The 17,009-nt window shown below is 43.5% G+C and overlaps 2 protein-coding genes across 2 annotated transcripts; both read right to left on the bottom strand.

Moving 5' to 3' along the window:
- Positions 1 to 798: 798 nt before the first annotated feature.
- LOC132978405 (nuclear factor 7, brain-like) lies at positions 799 to 2,879 on the bottom strand. The gene has a single exon (XM_061043612.1). The coding sequence runs from the start codon at positions 2,634 to 2,636 to the stop codon at positions 1,254 to 1,256; it is 1,383 nt and encodes a 460-aa protein (XP_060899595.1). The 5' UTR covers positions 2,637 to 2,879; the 3' UTR covers positions 799 to 1,253.
- Positions 2,880 to 14,975: 12,096 nt separating this feature from the next.
- On the bottom strand, positions 14,976 to 17,009 carry LOC132978412 (nuclear factor 7, brain-like). The gene is given in 1 exon segment (XM_061043619.1): positions 14,976 to 17,009. A coding segment is annotated over 1 exon segment (1,341 nt). The 5' UTR covers positions 16,752 to 17,009; the 3' UTR covers positions 14,976 to 15,410.

The raw sequence follows: 17,009 nt of genomic DNA, 5'->3' as shown, positions 1-17,009 counted from the left end.
ACCAAACTGTGGTGTTATGTTCCTGGTAATATTCGACTTGTCCTGTGTCAGTTTCGCGGAGTTTCGAGTCCGATATTTAAAGTTATTTATTAGTTTCATCTTGATTAATAACGGCTAATTAATGTGTGTATGTGTGGTAAGCTAGCGCCGTTGCAGGGAGGGGGGGAAACCCCGTCGTCTCCCGTTAATGACGCGTTTGCCTTTGATCTGTGAAGATTCTTCCTGCAGACTCACACAGCTCGTGGATTTCTGTATTTCTCTCTGTTGATTCAGGTATGGAGACGTGTTTATTTGTCTTATTAATACATTTAAATAGTTAATTACTGACGTTTTTTAATGTAATGTTTGTCAGCTGTGTTTTCTACATGTAACTATTAAAGCTGCTAATGTGGATTTATATGCTTCATATTAATGCAGATGTTAAAACATTTTTCTGTGAAGAAGATTGTCTAAAAAATGGTTTTCTGTCTTTTAATTATTATTAATTTGCTGTCTAAGTGTTGAAATTATTTAAAGTTAACTTTCCTACGTTGTATTTATTTATTCTGACTTTATTTTGGATAATATTGTTTTTTAAATAATTGTGTTAATCTTGAAGTGATGTTGATTTAATTACATAATTTAGCAAAAAGCAGTTTACAGCATGGTCAGAGGGGAGACACTCGCTGCAGACTCACAACACACACAGCTCATGGATTTATACAGAGGCAGGACGTAAAGAAGAACCAGAACCTACGTACTCTCTCCTGCTCCGTCATTCCCAACTAGAACACAACGCAGACGCAACATACACACTGGTTGTCAAAATATTCATGCATCCTTGATTTATTTTCTGTAAAAATCACAATAAACATAAGATTTACATTTTATGACAGCTTCTTTTTTTTTTTAATTCAGAGCAACAACTTCTGATGCAGCCTCAGGACGTCAGGAGAATCTTAACCACAAAGATACAGATGATGCCTTCAGGGACTCCTTAGAGTTCAAGTGAAAAAGTCTGAAATCAAATGTTCACAGCAGCTGAAGCAACAGATGACAGTTAACCGGTTAACACGCTGAGCAGATTATCTTTAAATAGACTCCAACAAACCAACCAATCAGGATCAAGATTTTACCTGCTGTGGAAATACTCAAAGTTCTTATGAATGATTCAAGAAAACAACATCACCATCACCATGACAACGCAGTCGCACAACCCTAAGAGAATCAGAGACGAAGATTCAGAATATCATCATCATCATCATCATCATGTATTAGTGTTCCACAGTCACAGAGATCTTCTCTGGTAAAATCTTCAGTTTATCACCAGTGCTAATGAATGGAAACATCCTCTCAGTGAAAGTGTGTGTGAAGGTGTGTATGTGTGTGTTAGTATCAGGATCAGAGAACGACAGCTCTCCTCTGTTACAGTCCAGATTCACTCTGATCCTCTGAGGCTTCTTCTTCACTGAGAGATCAGTGACTGGATGTGATGGGGAGCGTGCTCCGAATTCACCACCATAGAACCATACAAACCAAAATCCAGACTGTATGACTCCTTTCCTCTTTACAGATTCTGCTAACACACCCAGGTCCCAGCATGTATTGTCTCCAACCTGGACGTCCCAGCTGTGAGTCCCTGAGTTAAAGCCCTCAGAGCCCAGGACAGACCAGTTATGATCAAACCTCTCTGGATTATTAGGAAGCTGCTGTCTCTCTCCTCGTCTCACACAGGTCAGATCTTCAGACAGGATGAGGACTGGACGAGCAGTGTTTGGGTCCAGAATGACCGGAGTGTAGGAGACCATGTCCTTCATCTTGTTCCAGATGTTGAAGGTCAGGTTGCCCAGGTGTTTGGCCTGGTCTATCAGAGCTCCCGAGGGCAGCTGTGGATCCTCCAGCAGGGGGCGCTGCTGGACTCTTTCCACTGCAGCCTTGTAGTTTTTCAGGAATGAGACGTCTTCAGCTCTCAGCTCATCCTCTGTGTCTCTGACTGTGTGTGAAAGAGCTGCTATCTCTGTGCTCAGAGCCTCCATCTCCTCCTTCATCCTCTGACTCTTCTGCTCCTCTTCCTCCCTCAGTGCACACAGCCTGGCCTCCTCTTCCTCTTCTAGAAACTGGTGAAGCTTCTTAAACTGCTCCTTAATCTGCCTCTCTGTGTGTCGGGCCTGGACCTGAATGTGTTCTGCTGTTTGATCAAACTTCACTTTAACTCGTTTACAAACTTTTAACTTCTTCTTTACCGGCTCCAGAGTTTCCTGAAGTTTCTTCTTGTGTTCTTGAGCAGCTTCATCGATGGGTCTGAATCTGTGCTCCGAGTGTTTTTCTGAATCTCTGCAGACGAGACACACTGGCTCCTGATGGTCCAGACAGAAGAGATTGAGTTTGTCAGAGTGCAGACTGCAGAGATCCTCTGAAGCGCTCTGATCTCTCTCCTGCACAAAACTCTCACACAGGTTCTTTAAAGCAAAGTTCAGAGGTAAGATATTCTTAGAAAATCTTCTCTTACAGAGTGGACACTCCTTATTATCCTTCTTCTTCCAACAGTCCTTCACACACACTCTACAGAAGCTGTGGCTGCAGGACAGCATCACTGGATCTTTAAAGATGTTGAGGCAGACTGGACAGCACAGATCTTCCTCTAACTTGGACGCCATTTTATCTCAGATTCAAGCTGAAGACAGAGCAGAGAAACAGGAAGCCACGTTCAGTTTGTGGATTCAGTAGCAGGTTGAAGTGTTGGTATTCCCAGTATCCCAGTATAACAAGTACTCCCAGTATCCCCTCCTCCTCCTGTCCTCTCTCAGTGGAAGTCGTGCTGGTTTGTGTCTGCAGGTCGGTCCGTCTGTCAGCGTGTGTGTCTCTTCAGAGTGAGGCAGAATAACAGCCTGTTTCCTGGTTTGTCTCAGGTGAGACAGGTGAGGGGGCGGAGCTTCTTCAGAGCAGGAACACTGTTTTTATTGTGATATGTTGATTCCATTGATAAGGCTTGTAGATGATATCTTAAGCGTGTCTGTTTTTGATAAAGCAGCTTTGGTCGGACTGAGACGCTATCACTAAACCGCAATATGTGTAACATAACGTCACTCACTCACTCAGCGCTGACCATCAGACCCAGCTCCGCCCACGCACACAGACACAGAGACCTATTCTTATTTGACCTGTTCACAGAGTAGATGCAACGACGTGACTGATTGCAAAAACACAGCAGTAGCAGCTGTGCTCACTCAAGGTGATTTTATTAAACAACCAATCAAAAATAAATGTACACACCCACATTACTTGTCGCGTGCCAGTTCAATCAGATCAATCAATAAAGAAAACAAACAGGAAACAAAACAACATTATCTCATTAGTGACTTTAACAAAACAAAATCATAATATAAAATGAGAGCACACTGTTAACACCCCCACTTGCTCTCACCTTGTTGACATAGAGTGTCAAATCATTTTGAATCTTTCCGTAAGCATGTTCTTCACATGTCTGAGAACATTCTCATCACTTGCCGCAATCAATAAATCATCAACCCATATCACAATGATAACTTTTTCATTGGGTGTTTCCCATGAATAAACACAGTGGTCAGCTTGATTCTGCTCAAAATTGTTTTTGGTCAAGTACTCATGTAGTACCTTGTTCCAATTTCTGCCAGATTGTTTCAACCCATACAATGATCTTTCCAATTTACAAAACAATTTTTCATTTGTGCCAGATTTTATTTCGTAGCCCTCTGGCTGTTCAATGTAAATTTCATGATCTATTGGTGCATTTAGATAGGCAGTTTTTACATCCATTTGGTGCAGAATCAGATTTTCTTGTGCTGCTTTTTGTATTATCACTCGGATACTTGTCAGATTAGCTGTAGGGGAAAAGGTCTCTTCATAATCTACACCTCTCTTCTGACTGTATCCTTTAGCCACGTAACGTGCTTTGCACTTTTCAGATCCATCCATGTTGTTCTTGATCGCGTAAACCCACCTACCCCCCACTGCTTTCTTACCTTCAGGCAAGCTAGTTAGGGTAAATGTGTGATTTTCTTTAAGTGACTGCATCTCCTCATCCATAGCAGTGACCCACTCTTTTGATCTGTCTGAGGTTACAGCTTCTGTGAAAGTTACAGGTATATTACATGTCACTCTATAACAGTAATCTATGTTAATCTGAACCTGATCAGTTTCTTCATCAGATGCCTGTTGAGAAACACAGTTGTGGAAATAGTCTGGCCTCTTCCTTACTCTAGAAGGGTACCTTGTAGGCTCAGGCATAGATTCAACTGTTTGGGTCTGAGGACTACTTCTCAGTTCCTCCTCTTTAACTGAAACCTGGTCACTTGCTGGACTTGCATTTACATCCTGCCTAGTTATAGGCCTATTGACCTTCTGCTCAAGAACATCATCACCATCCTCAACAATGCTAGTTTGAGTCTGTTGCTCAACACTGGTCTTAGGAAGAAACTTGACTAATCTGTGCTTTTGCACTTTCCTGCTGTCAGGAAAATAAACCATGTAAGCTGGACTGCTTTTATCATAACCGATAAAAACACCCCTTTCACATCTTGAATCCAGCTTTCTTTTATCTTGTTTATAAGCAAAACACTCTGAACCAAACTTTTGCATCCTGGATAGGTTGGGCCGTCTCCCCGTTAACATCTGAACTGGAGTCTGTTTGGTGCGCGTATTAAAACACCTGTTCCTGGTTATGGCTGCTGTCTGCACCGCATAAGGCCATAAACCTTTTGGCAACTCACTCTCTATTATCATGCACCGTGCCATGTCAAAAAGTGTACGCCAATTTCTCTCTGCTGTACCATTTTGGTGGGGAGAATATGGAGCAGAGGTCTCGTGTCTAATACCATGCGTAACCAACAAAGTTTTGTAAGGATTTGAAGTAAACTCAGTGCCATTGTCAGATCGAAGACTTTGAATTTTACCATATGGCGCCGTATCGGCAAGAAACCTCTCTGTTGCTTGTAGTGTATCACTTTTACGCTTAAGACAATATACAAACACGGCACTGGAAAAATCATCAGTGAATGACAAAACATATTTGTATCCCTCTCTGGACTCTGGGTGAATTGGACCGGCCAAATCTGTGTGAACTAGCTCTAGAGGTATTTTGGCCCGCACATCAGGCTTTCGGTTTCGGCTTTGCGTAAACTTGCCTTGGATGCACACTTCACAAGTTTGATGTTTGTTTACTGGACCTTTAATTTTCATGACATCAACAACCCCTTCTAACCTCTGCACATCATCAAAATTACAGTGCCCTAATATCTCATTGCTTTAAATCATAACAGCCATTCAATCTGTCATCACATCCATTAGGTACTGTATGCAAGTAATATAGTCTATCATGTACGTGAATGGGAAATTTTGTACCGTCATTGTGCACCAGAATGTCCTCGCCTTTCTTGAAAGTCACGCATGCCCTGCTGGAAGCCGCTGCTTGCACCGAGAATATATCCTGTGGGTAAGAGGGAATGTAAAGCGCCCGTCTCAGCGTTGTTTTGAGGTGACGTCCGCGACTGTCCACCAAGCAGATCTCAGCATCACCTCTGCGCTCTGCTACTCCCCTGCACCTTGTGCCGTCAGCCAGCTCCATGCAATGAGTCCCGGCCTGGAACTCGTCATCGAACCTCTTGAACCTGGAGATGTCGGTGACAATATGCGAGGTTGCCCCGCAGTCAACCATCAGGCCCCTCGCGTCGACACCCTGGCTGCTTGGCTGGAATCCTGCCGCCCCATCGGTCACCAGGAATACGTATTCGTCGGTCCCTTCATTGGTGCCGGTGGCTCTCCATGTTGCGTCCTGGCGTCGTCTCCTCTTGCAGTTTACATCGCGATGAGTGTTGCTCTTGCATTGGCTGCACCACAGTTTGCGCTGACAAGCGCGAGCAATGTGTCCCTTCTGTCCGCACCTGTAGCACACCACGTCCGCTGCAGCCCGTTCAGCTCCCTGTTCAGTTGAGCCTGCACTTGCGGGTCTCGTAGGCCTCTGTCTTGTACGCACAGCCATTACATTGTCCTCTGCTGCTGGAGCACGCATCTTTTCAATGTTCTCGTAGCTTCGAAGCTTTGTTTTGAATTCTGCAAACGTTATCCGGTCATCCGATTGCGTAATATGGATGGCAAACTGTTTGAAAGTTTCAGGAAGCCCCTTTAGAACCATAGCCACCAACAGCCCGTCATTCAAAGTCTCTCCAGAACTCCGTAATGCTGTGATAGCAGTTTCTGCACGGATAACATATTCAGTCACATTCTCGCTGCTTGATTTTTGAAGCGAGGTCAGCTCAGTATAAAGACTTATTATTCTCGGCTTTCCTTTACCTGCATAATAGTCTCTCAAAATCTTTAGCGCTGCGCGCCCATCGTCAGCTGCTTCTCGCATTACAAGCGACAAACTTTTATCGTCCAAGAACTGGATCAATTCTGCATAGGCCTCAGCATTTGAGGCCGCTTCTTCTGGTGTCTCCACACCCTCGGGCTCCGTGGTAATAATCTTTTTCAGGCCTTGCAGCCGGAGGTGTCCCAAAAACTTCACCTCCCAAAGTTCATAATTCTTTTCATCCCCGTCAAATAAAAGCCTCGACCAGCGACCGCCAGGTTCTGTTCTTCTAGGCGCACTCATGACGTTACTTCAGTACGTTACAAAACAAACAAACAAACAAAAAACTCTTGACTTCTTGACTTTACTTAGCTGGGCCCATAACCTGTTCACAGAGTAGACGCAACGACGTGACTGATTGCAAAAACACAGCAGTAGCAGCTGTGCTCACTCAAGGTGATTTTATTAAACAACCAATCAAAAATAAATGTACACACCCACATTACTTGTCGCGTGCCAGTTCAATCAGATCAATCAATAAAGAAAACAAACAGGAAACAAAACAACATTATCTCATTAGTGACTTTAACAAAACAAAATCATAATATACAATGAGAGCACACTGTTAACATGACCGACTGATCTCAAGGTGCCGCCGGGGGGAGGAAGGTTTCCAGTTTGCTTTTTGCAGCTGATGTGGTTTTATTGGTTTCCTCATGCTGGCACCTCCAGCAGGCATTGATGCTGTTTGCAGTGTGAAGCAGCTGGGATGAGAGTCAGCAGCTCCAAGTCCATGTTTGTCTGTTGGAAAACAGTGGATTGATCACTATATTATCACCAGCTCATCTCAGATGTGATGTCTTGACTCTGGCTCCGCCCCTCTCTCAGTGCGCCTCTCCGTGATCAGGCACAGAAAAAATGCAGAAGTACAGGTTGTAGTTTGAATCGGCCCGTACATGAGCAGGAAGCTTTCCTCACAGTTAACACTGAGGGAGTGACACATTGTTCATTTACATATAATATCTCTACTGTAGTGATACACAGCTGGTTAAACATCTGCACATTTCCCCTTTAACTAACAGCAAGCTAACGATACGTCACCACGTCATCAGGCCTGTAACAGCGTCTGTTATACACAGATTAAATATCTCTGGTGTGACGAGTCTGAACATTGAAGACTGATGAAGGTGATTTTCATTCATAACAAAGAAGATGTTGTTTTTCTTTGTTTTAGTTTGTAGCTTCAGTTTTTGGGTCCACAGTTTCCTAATTTTCTCCTGAAGATCTGAGTCCATGTTGCTCTGCATGGAGGAGATTTGGGACATTTAGAGGAGGATGTAGCCCCTACAAACATGCATTCATAAACCTGTATTAGTTCTAATTTCCAGCAGGGGGCAACTCTATTGGTCGGATTGTATAGAACTCTATGGCTGTGTCACACACTAACGTAGTGCATATATACTGGAACAGTACATAAATACTAGACTGAAATTGATTCAATACAACTGGATAATGAGGACTTATATAACCGGTAAAAATAAATGAATGTAACCCAGACATTCCAGACACCTGAGTCCAAAACTCTGCATCTTGGGCCTATACTCTGAATATTTATGTTGGGGAAGACATGAAACTATACTGGTTGACCTGTGCTTAATTCATGCCAAACGTCTCATTGCTCTTTGTTGGAAAAACATGTCTTACCCCCACGTCAGCATTTGGCTCAAACAACGGTCATCCTGTCACAAAACACATTCAAGGCTTTTATTAGTAGATTTCTCCTCTGCTTTTAATGCGATCCAACCCCACATTTTAGAAAATAAACTGCTGTCCACTTGTAACCTTGATACTGGGTTGGTGAAATGGATCTTGGACTTCTTATCTTGCAGGCCCCAGGCAGTCAGGACAACTGGTGCTCTACTAGTGAAGCGGTTGTCATCCACAGGCCAATCCCAGGTGTGTGTCCTGTCCCCTTCACTGTATATTTTATATACAAATGACTGCAGGAGCAACTTTGACAACAGGCTTCTCCCAACGTTTGCAGACAACACTGTTTTAATTAGTCTGAAACTCAACATTAATAAAACTAAAGAGATGCCCATCAACTTACGGAAAACCTCCCATTCAACCTTTCCCAACTCTAATCAAAGGCACACCTGTGGAGAATGTTGACTTGAATTGCATTTTTAACCTTTTGTTTTCATATCATGGTAATAACCTTTCAGTACACAACACAAACCGTCTGTCCAGTATTATTAAAACAGCAAGTACAATAATCAGCACTCAGAGGCTTTCATTGTCAGATATCTGAAACAGACAAATTGTGAGGAGAGCAAAGTCGATCTTGGCCAGCTGTGACCGTCGTCCTCTCTTGGAGGACTTTGTTCTTCTCCCCTCTGGTCGGAGGTTCAGGCTGCCCAGGGCGAAGACCAACAGGAACAGTACTGTCTCCTGTTCCTCGTGCAATTAATACACTTAATCTTCTTTAAACCTTAACTGCACTTTTCAAGCAGTGTAACAGAGTTAGAATTAACCTCTATGTTGAATTTCTGCAAAATTGATGTGGCTGTCACATTTACATTAGTTTGTCGCCACCTGGTGGTTTAATAGCGCAACTGTGGAAGGGCTCTTAGCTGGCCACCGTTGCAGAGGAAATCTCTACTGAGTTGAAGGTGGGTGCAAGGGCGTAGGTTTGGATTCAACATTGGGGGGGACAAATTTTCAGCGGGTGGTCAAACACTTCATTTCCTGCATTCTGGTGAATTTTTATGCAACAATTTGTGCCTTTTCTGAATTAATTTATGGCGGAAATTTCTTTACTATGTATAGGAAATTATAATTATTTTTGGAATTACTATTAATTATTCAACTGTGTTGTTCATAACTTTTTGCATATTCAAAACATTACAGGTGTTTTGGGATGTTTTTTTAGGAATCATGTACATCTCTAATCAAATCTATTAGAGAATGACACCTTGTTATAGCCTTAATATCCAAAATTTAAAACTACATAAAAGCCACTGTTATGGCTGACTAATCTTTCACTCACTATTTGGAAAAAATGCGGTTGGATATTGTCCGTGTTTATTGTACTTAAAATCAATTGATAAGCAGGCTATATAAAGAATAATATCATTAAGGCATGTAGATTTATAGCCTGCTGTTTTTATTAAAATGTTGGCAGGCAGAGGACAGAACGATTACACAATGAATAAAGCAATAACGTAACACTGCCAAACATCACAATGACAGCGGACTTTAGGGACTTCTGTTCTGTGTTGTTTAACACTTAACTCTTAATCAATAAATCATGGTTAAAAGTTAAATGAGTGATAACTTAAACAATGTTATTTAGTTATGCTGGTTCAGAAGCTCTCTGGTTCTCGCCTCCACGTCGTCCATTCATTACTGATAATTGGACACCTCGTCGGACATTAACTTGCATACTTTGTGGTGTCACCTCTATACAGTTAATGGGACACTAATGCAAACACCAACCTGTTGCTCTTGCTTTGTCTTGTCACTGTCTGCGCCCGCGACCATAGACTGTATAAAGACCACGACTCCTAACCTGACCGGAACTGATCCATTGACCAAGCATGAGCGAGAGTAACGTGCCTGCGCACGTGCGTGTGACTGTGCGGCAAGGTTAAGATGGTATGGTCCACTATAGGGGTGTCTGAAATGATTGGGAAACGTATTTACAGGTCAGAAGGATATATAAATGTTTTTAGGCCCCCGATATTTTTTTCCGACCTTTTAAAAAAACAATTTTTTTTGAGGGGGACAAATCTACACATCCCCTGTGTCCCCCCCAAAATCTACGCCTATGGGTGGGTGCATGTGTGTCGTGCTGCAACCAACATCTCTTTCTTTAATGCTTTAAAACAGATCCAGAAACTTTACGTGACCATGCTAAGTAACGGCCTGTTTGAGCACACATTTTTTTAAAAGTGGAACATGTAAAAGACAGAGAGGATGGACTTTTCTCATCATTGGGGGGTTTGTAGACAGACTAGAGCCACATACTAGTGTTAAAAAAACATGGTGAAGTGTGATTTTTATAATATGTGACCTTTAACATAATTATTATTATTACAATTACTCCTCTTCGTCCCCTATGGGACATAAGGCTTCAATGAGCACTCTCCATTGAATTCGGTCCCTGGCAGCATGTTGGGCCTCTCCCCATGACAGGTTCATCTGTTCCAGCTCTTGTGTCACAGTTCTGCACCAGGTGGTTTTTGGCCTCCCAGGTTTTCTTTTGCCTGGTGGTGTCCATCTTAAGGCGACTTTTGTGATGCGGTCCTGCTCCATCCTCAACACATGTCCTAGCCATCTCAGGCGTGTGTGCGTAATCTCCTTGGTGATGCTCCGGCTTTTTTTGTAAAGGTCATTGTTGGAGATCTTATTAGGCCAAAAGATCTGGCACATTCGTCGGAGGCATCCATTATGGAACACTTCCATTCTCCTCCTGTCTGTTTTGATAACTCGCCAGCTCTCTGAACCGTACAGAAGAACAGACTTTACATTGCTGTTGTATAGGAGCATCTTTGTTTTAAGGCTGTATTGTTTTGATCTCCAGATGGGACGGAGTTGGGAGAAGGCACCCTGAGCCTTTCCCAGCCTTGCTTTGATGTCTTTTGATGCCCCGCTGTCCTTACTGATGAGATTTCCCAGATAGGTGAAATCTTCCACAAACTCAAGTGGTTCCTCATTAACAAGGATGGGTGCTGTGGGGATGGAGTTGACACACATCACTTGTGTTTTGGAGGTGTTGATACTGAGCCCAACTTGTCTGGCAAAGTTGTTCAGCCTATCAGTTTTAGCCTGCATGTTGTACTGGTTGGTTGATAGGAGAGCAAGATCGTCAGCGAAGTCAAGGTCTTCCAGCTGGGAGAACAGAGTCCACTGGATGCCTCTGGGTCTGTCTGCTGTGGTGTTGGTTGTGATCCAGTCTATGGCGACCAGGAAGAGGATAGGGGAGATGATGCACCCCTGTCTCACTCCGGACTGCACGGAAAACCACTCAGAGAGGTCATTTCCCATGATGACACTACACTCAAAATGTTCATAGAATGTTTTTATGATTGAGATGATCTTTGATGGTATTCCATAGGAGTGCAGTATCTTCCAGAGGGTGTTTCGGTGGACACTGTCGAAGGCCTTCCTGAAGTCCACAAAGTTGATGTAGAGGGGTGTGTTCCACTCCAAGCACTGCTCTATGATGTTACGGAGAGCAAAGATCTGGTCCATACATCCTCTTCCCTTCCTGAAGCCTGCTTGCTCCTGTCTGATCCTGGTGTCAATGGCTGTCTCCATCCAGTTAAGAAGGATTCTGCAGAATGCCTCGCTTGGAACAGACAGAAGGGTGATTCCACACCAGTTGTCACAGTTCTTGGTGTTGCCTTTCTTGGGGACTTTGACTATAAGACCTTTGGACCAGTCTTCAGGGATGGTGTTGCTGTTCCAAATGTTTTGGAATAGGTCTGTCAGCACTCGTGTTGATGTTGGAATGTCGGCCTTGAGCATCTCAGCATGAACAGCATCTATGCCACATGCCTTGCCACTCTTCAGGGTTTGGATGGCAGCTTTAACCTCAGCAGAGTCAGGGGGGTTGGTGTTGATTTCCAGGATATCCTCTGTTGTTGTGATGTTGGCTGGTTGTTCTGGCTCAGGGAGGTTGAGTACTTCCTGGAAGTGTTGAACCCATCTGGCTGCTTGTTCACTCTCTGATGTAGAGATGTTGCCATTCTTATCCCTAACATGCGTAGTTTGGTTTGTACATTTGCCACAGAGTCCCTTTATGATTTTGTACACTGTGCCCAGGTTTCCATAGGCTGCAGCTTTCTCGGCTTCACTTGCCAGGTGTTCAACAAAAACCCTTTTGTCTCTCCTAGCACTCCTCTTCACCTCTCTGTCCTTGTTTTTATAGGACATCTTGGCTTTCTCGAGGAGTCGTTGGGACTTGGTGCTCAGTATCTTTGCCTTCAGCTGCTTCCTCTCTTCAACTTTCTGCCAAGTGTTAGCTGATATCCATTCTTTGGCCCCTTTCTGTTTGAAGACCAGGACCTTTTGTGCTGTTTCAGAGTATATGGTCTTGATAGTTCCATTTGCTGTTTATGGTGGGTTCTTCTTCCATTTCAGAGGAAGCCTCTGGCGTGCTGAAGCGGTTTCTGAGTTCCAACACAAACTCCTTGTTTTTCTTTGGATACTGGAGTTTTGCAATGTCCAGTTTCTTCTGCCGGTGGCTTTTTGGGATTGACTTCTTTAACTTGTGTTTAATGGTGGCAGCGATTAGGTGGTGGTCGCTATAGGCATCTGCACCCCGGTAAGCTCTAACATCTTGCAGTGACCTGCGCCATTTACCATTAATGATGATGTGGTCGATTTGGTTGATGGTCCTACCATCAGGTGACTGCCATGTGAGCTTATGGATGTTCTTGTTTGGGAAGATGGTACCGCTGATGACCAGGTTGTTGTTCATGCAGAAATCAACAAGGCGTTCACCATTGTTGTTTCTTTTGCCACATCCATGCCTGCCCATTGCCCTCTTGTTGTTGGAATTGTCGGTTCCCACTTTGGCATTCATGTCACCAGTTAGGAGAAGAAAGTTGTGTTTGGGGTACCTTTGAAACCGCCATTTGCAGTTGTTCATACCAGTCTTCTTTGACCTCCTCCTCAGCCTCGTTGGTTGGTGCATAGCACTGTAAGATGGTGAGTTTGCAGTACTTTGAGTTGAGGCGTACTCGGATCAGCCTTTCACTTACTGGTTCCCACTCCAGCAAGGTTTTGGCCTTCTCCTTGGAGATTAAGATGGCTACACCATGTGTGTGGTTGTTCTCGTGGCCAGAATGGAGGATGACAGACCCATCATGCAGGACTTGACGACCGGAGCCGGTCCAGTGACTCTCACTTATCCCCAGGATGTCTAGGTGGTACCTTTTCATCTCATTGAGGACTTGTGCTGTCTTGGTTGTCTCAAACATGGTTCGGACGTTCCATGCTCCAATTCGGATCTTGGTTTTAGGCCCTAGTAGGCCCTCTTTCGCACTCCTGACTTCCTTTCGGCTTTCATCAGAAGTGGTCATACTGCCACCCAAAGAGTTTGGGTGGCCGGGGTCTACAATGGGCCTGATGTCAATAGGATTTCTCATTTTAGTTTCTGTAACAGTAGGTTTTTACGGGGTTGCGTTGTTAGCGCCACACCCAACCCCCAACCTGGAGGAGCAGGTTGTGTGTGTGTGTGTGTGTGTGTGTGTGTGTGTGTGTGTGTGTGTGTGTGTGTGAGGACGGAGGTACGTGCGTGCGCGTAATGATCGTGCACGGTGCGCGCTCCCGCCACAGCAGTCTTCAGCACGGTCAGAGGTAAGTTACTGATGAGTCACGCTCCGCTGATAAACTCGTATTAAAGTATTTTTTGTTTGATTTATATTCAACCAAACTGTGGTGTTATGTTCCTGGTAATATTCGACTTGTCCTGTGTCAGTTTCGCGGAGTTTCGAGTCCGATATTTAAAGTTATTTATTAGTTTCATCTTGATTAATAACGGCTAATTAATGTGTGTATGTGTGGTAAGCTAGCGCTGTTGCAGGGAGGGGGGGGAAACCCCGTCGTCTCCCGTTAATGACGCGTTTGCCTTTGATCTGTGAAGATTCTTCCTGCAGACTCACACAGCTCGTGGATTTCTGTATTTCTCTCTGTTGATTCAGGTATGGAGACGTGTTTATTTGTCTTATTAATACATTTAAAGAGTTAATTACTGACGTTTTTTAATGTAATGTTTGTGTTGCACACTTGTACACAAAGAACCAAGCGTGCATGGGTTTTATGATTATTCTTTTACTTCGGTCTGAAACACAGAGACACAAACACATCAACTCAGCGTGGCTGCACACTCTCGGACAACTGGGTCGACTGAGCTACGCATGGCATCCAAGACCCCTGTGCTGCCCAGAGCTGCCCCAAAAGTGCCTGTGTGATACCTCTTCAATTTGACCCACAAATGTACCAACTAAAATATCACAGTGCCTTTGTACAGGAATATCTAACAGTATGATTGAACAAGATAATAAAATAAAATATCAAAAACAATATGAGACTGGGGGGGTGCCTAGTGTCCATGAACATGCCTGATATTAATACGGGCCCCACATTTGTCAGCTGTGTTTTCTACATGTAACTATTAAAGCTGCTAATGTGGATTTATATGCTTCATATTAATGCAGATGTTAAAACATTTTTCTGTGAACAAGATTGTCTAAAAAAACGGTTTTCTGTCTTTAAATTATTATTAATTTGCTGTCTAAGTGTTGAAATTATTTAAAGTTAACTTTCCTACGTTGTATTTATTTATTCTGACTTTATTTTGGATAATATAGTTTTTTAAATAATTGTGTTAATTTTGAAGTGATGTTGATTTAATTACATAATTTAGCATGAATGTGAATAAGGAACAAAAAGCAGTTTACAGCATGGTCAGAGGGGAGACGCTCGCTGCAGACTCACAATACACACAGCTCATGGATTTCTGTATTTTTATCTGTTAATACAGAGGCAGGACATAAAGAAGAACCAGAACCTACGTACTCTCTCCTGCTCCGTCATTCCCAACCAGAACACAACGCAGACGCAACATACACACGGGTTACAAACACACTGGTTGTCAAAATATTCCTACATCCTTGATTTATTTTCTGTAAGAATCACAATAAATACAAGATTTACATTTTATAACGGCTTGTTTTTTTTTAATTCAGAGCAACAACTTCTGATGCAGCTTCAGGACGTCAGGAGAATCTTAACCACAAAGATACAGATGATGCCTTCAGGGACTCCTCAGAGTTCAAGTGAAAAAGTCTGAAATCAAATGTTCACAGCAGCTGAAGCAACAGATGACAGTTAACCAGTTAACACGTTGAGCAGATTATCTTTAAATAGACTCCAACAAACCAACCAATCAGGATCAAGATTTTACCTGCTGTGGAAATACTCAAAGTTATAATGAATGATTCAACAATACAACATCACCATCACCATGACAACGCAGTCACACAACCCTAAGAAAATCAGAGACGAAGATTCAGAACATCATCATCATCATGTATTAGTGTTCCACAGTCACAGAGATCTTCTCTGGCAAAATCTTCAGTGAGTGTTCATCCCCAGTTCCAATGTATGGAAACATCCTCTCAGTGAAAGTGTGTGTGTAGGTGTGTATGTGTGTGTTAGTATCAGGATCAGAGAACGACAGCTCTCCTCTGTTACAGTCCAGATTCACTCTGATCCTCTGAGGCTTCTTCTTCACTGAGAGAACAGAGACTGGATGTGATGAGGAGAGTGCTTTGTATTCACCATCATAGAACCTTATCAACCAAAATCCAGACAGTTTGTCTCCCTTCCTCTTTACAGACTCTGCTAACACACCCAGTACCCAGTCTGTATTGTCTCCAACCTGGACGTCCCAGCTGTGAGTCCCTGAGTTAAATCCCTCAGAGCCCAGGACAGAGCAGAATAAATTAAACCTCTCTGGATTATCAGGAAGCTGCTGTCTCTCTCCTGGTGTCACACAGGTCAGATCTTCAGACAGGATGAATTTTGAATTAGCTGTTTTGGGGTCCAGAATGACCGGACTGTAGGAGACCATGTCCTTCATCTTGTTCCAGATGTTGAAGCTCAGGTTGCCCAGGTGTTTGGCCTGGTCTATCAGAGCTCCTGAGGGCAGCTGTGGATCCTCCAGCAGGGGGCGCTGCTGGACTCTTTCCACTGCAGCCTTGTAGTTTTTCAGGAATGAGACGTCTTCAGCTCTCAGCTCGTCCTCTGTGTCTCTGACTGTGTGTGAAAGAGCTGCTATCTCTCTGCTCAGAGCCTCCATCTCCTCCTTCATCCTCTGACTCTTCTGCTCCTCTTCCTCCCTCAGTGCACACAGCCTGGCCTCCTCTTCCTCTTCTAGAAACTGGTGAAGCTTCTTAAACTGCTCCTTAATCTGCCTCTCTGTGTGTCGGGCCTGGACCTGAATGTGTTCTGCTGTTTGATCAAACTTCACTTTAACTTGTTCACAAACATTTAACTTCTTCTTTACCGGCTCCAGAGTTTCCTGAAGTTTCTTCTTGTGTTGTCGTCCGGCTTCATCGATGGGTCTGAATCTGTGCTCCGAATGTTTTTGTGAATCTCTGCAGATGAGACACACCGGCTCCTGATGGTCCAGACAGAAGAGTTTGAGTTTCTCAGAGTACAGACTGCAGAGATCCTCTGAAGCTCTCTGGTTCTTTAACCAATTCTTAGAAAATCTTCTCTTACAAACTGGACACTCCTTATTCTACTTCTCCCTCCAGCAGTTCTGCAGACAGTCTTTACAGAAGCTGTGGAAGCAGGACAGGGCGACTGGATCTTTAAAGATGTCAAGGCAGACCGGACAGCACAGATTTTCCTCTAACTTGGACGCCATTTTATCTCAAGCTGAAGATGAAGCAGACAAACAACTGATACTTGCTCCCTGTCACTGAAAGTTATTCCGATCTGTATTCTTTGTTCTTTTTAATTTCTCATCCGGTTTTTAGATTCAGTTTCAGGTTAAAGTGCAGATATTTCCAGTATCCTTGTATTTCTCGTTTTCCCAGTTTTCTCTCCTGCAGCTGTCTGGTTTTGCTCTGAAGTTGAATCTAAATGTCAGTCCGTCAGTGCGTCCTCTCTCAGTGTCGCAGAA

Source organism: Labrus mixtus, chromosome 8, assembly GCF_963584025.1.
Source record: "Labrus mixtus chromosome 8, fLabMix1.1, whole genome shotgun sequence".
NCBI lineage: Eukaryota > Metazoa > Chordata > Actinopteri > Labriformes > Labridae > Labrus > Labrus mixtus.
Note: the sequence above shows the minus strand (reverse complement) of the source record. Positions and strands in the feature narration are given on the sequence as shown.

Bases quoted from the DNA above. Each gene is read 5' to 3' on its own strand.
- LOC132978405 (XM_061043612.1), bottom strand. From the start codon at position 2,636: ATGGCGTCCAAGTTAGAGGAAGATCTGTGCTGTCCAGTCTGCCTCAAC.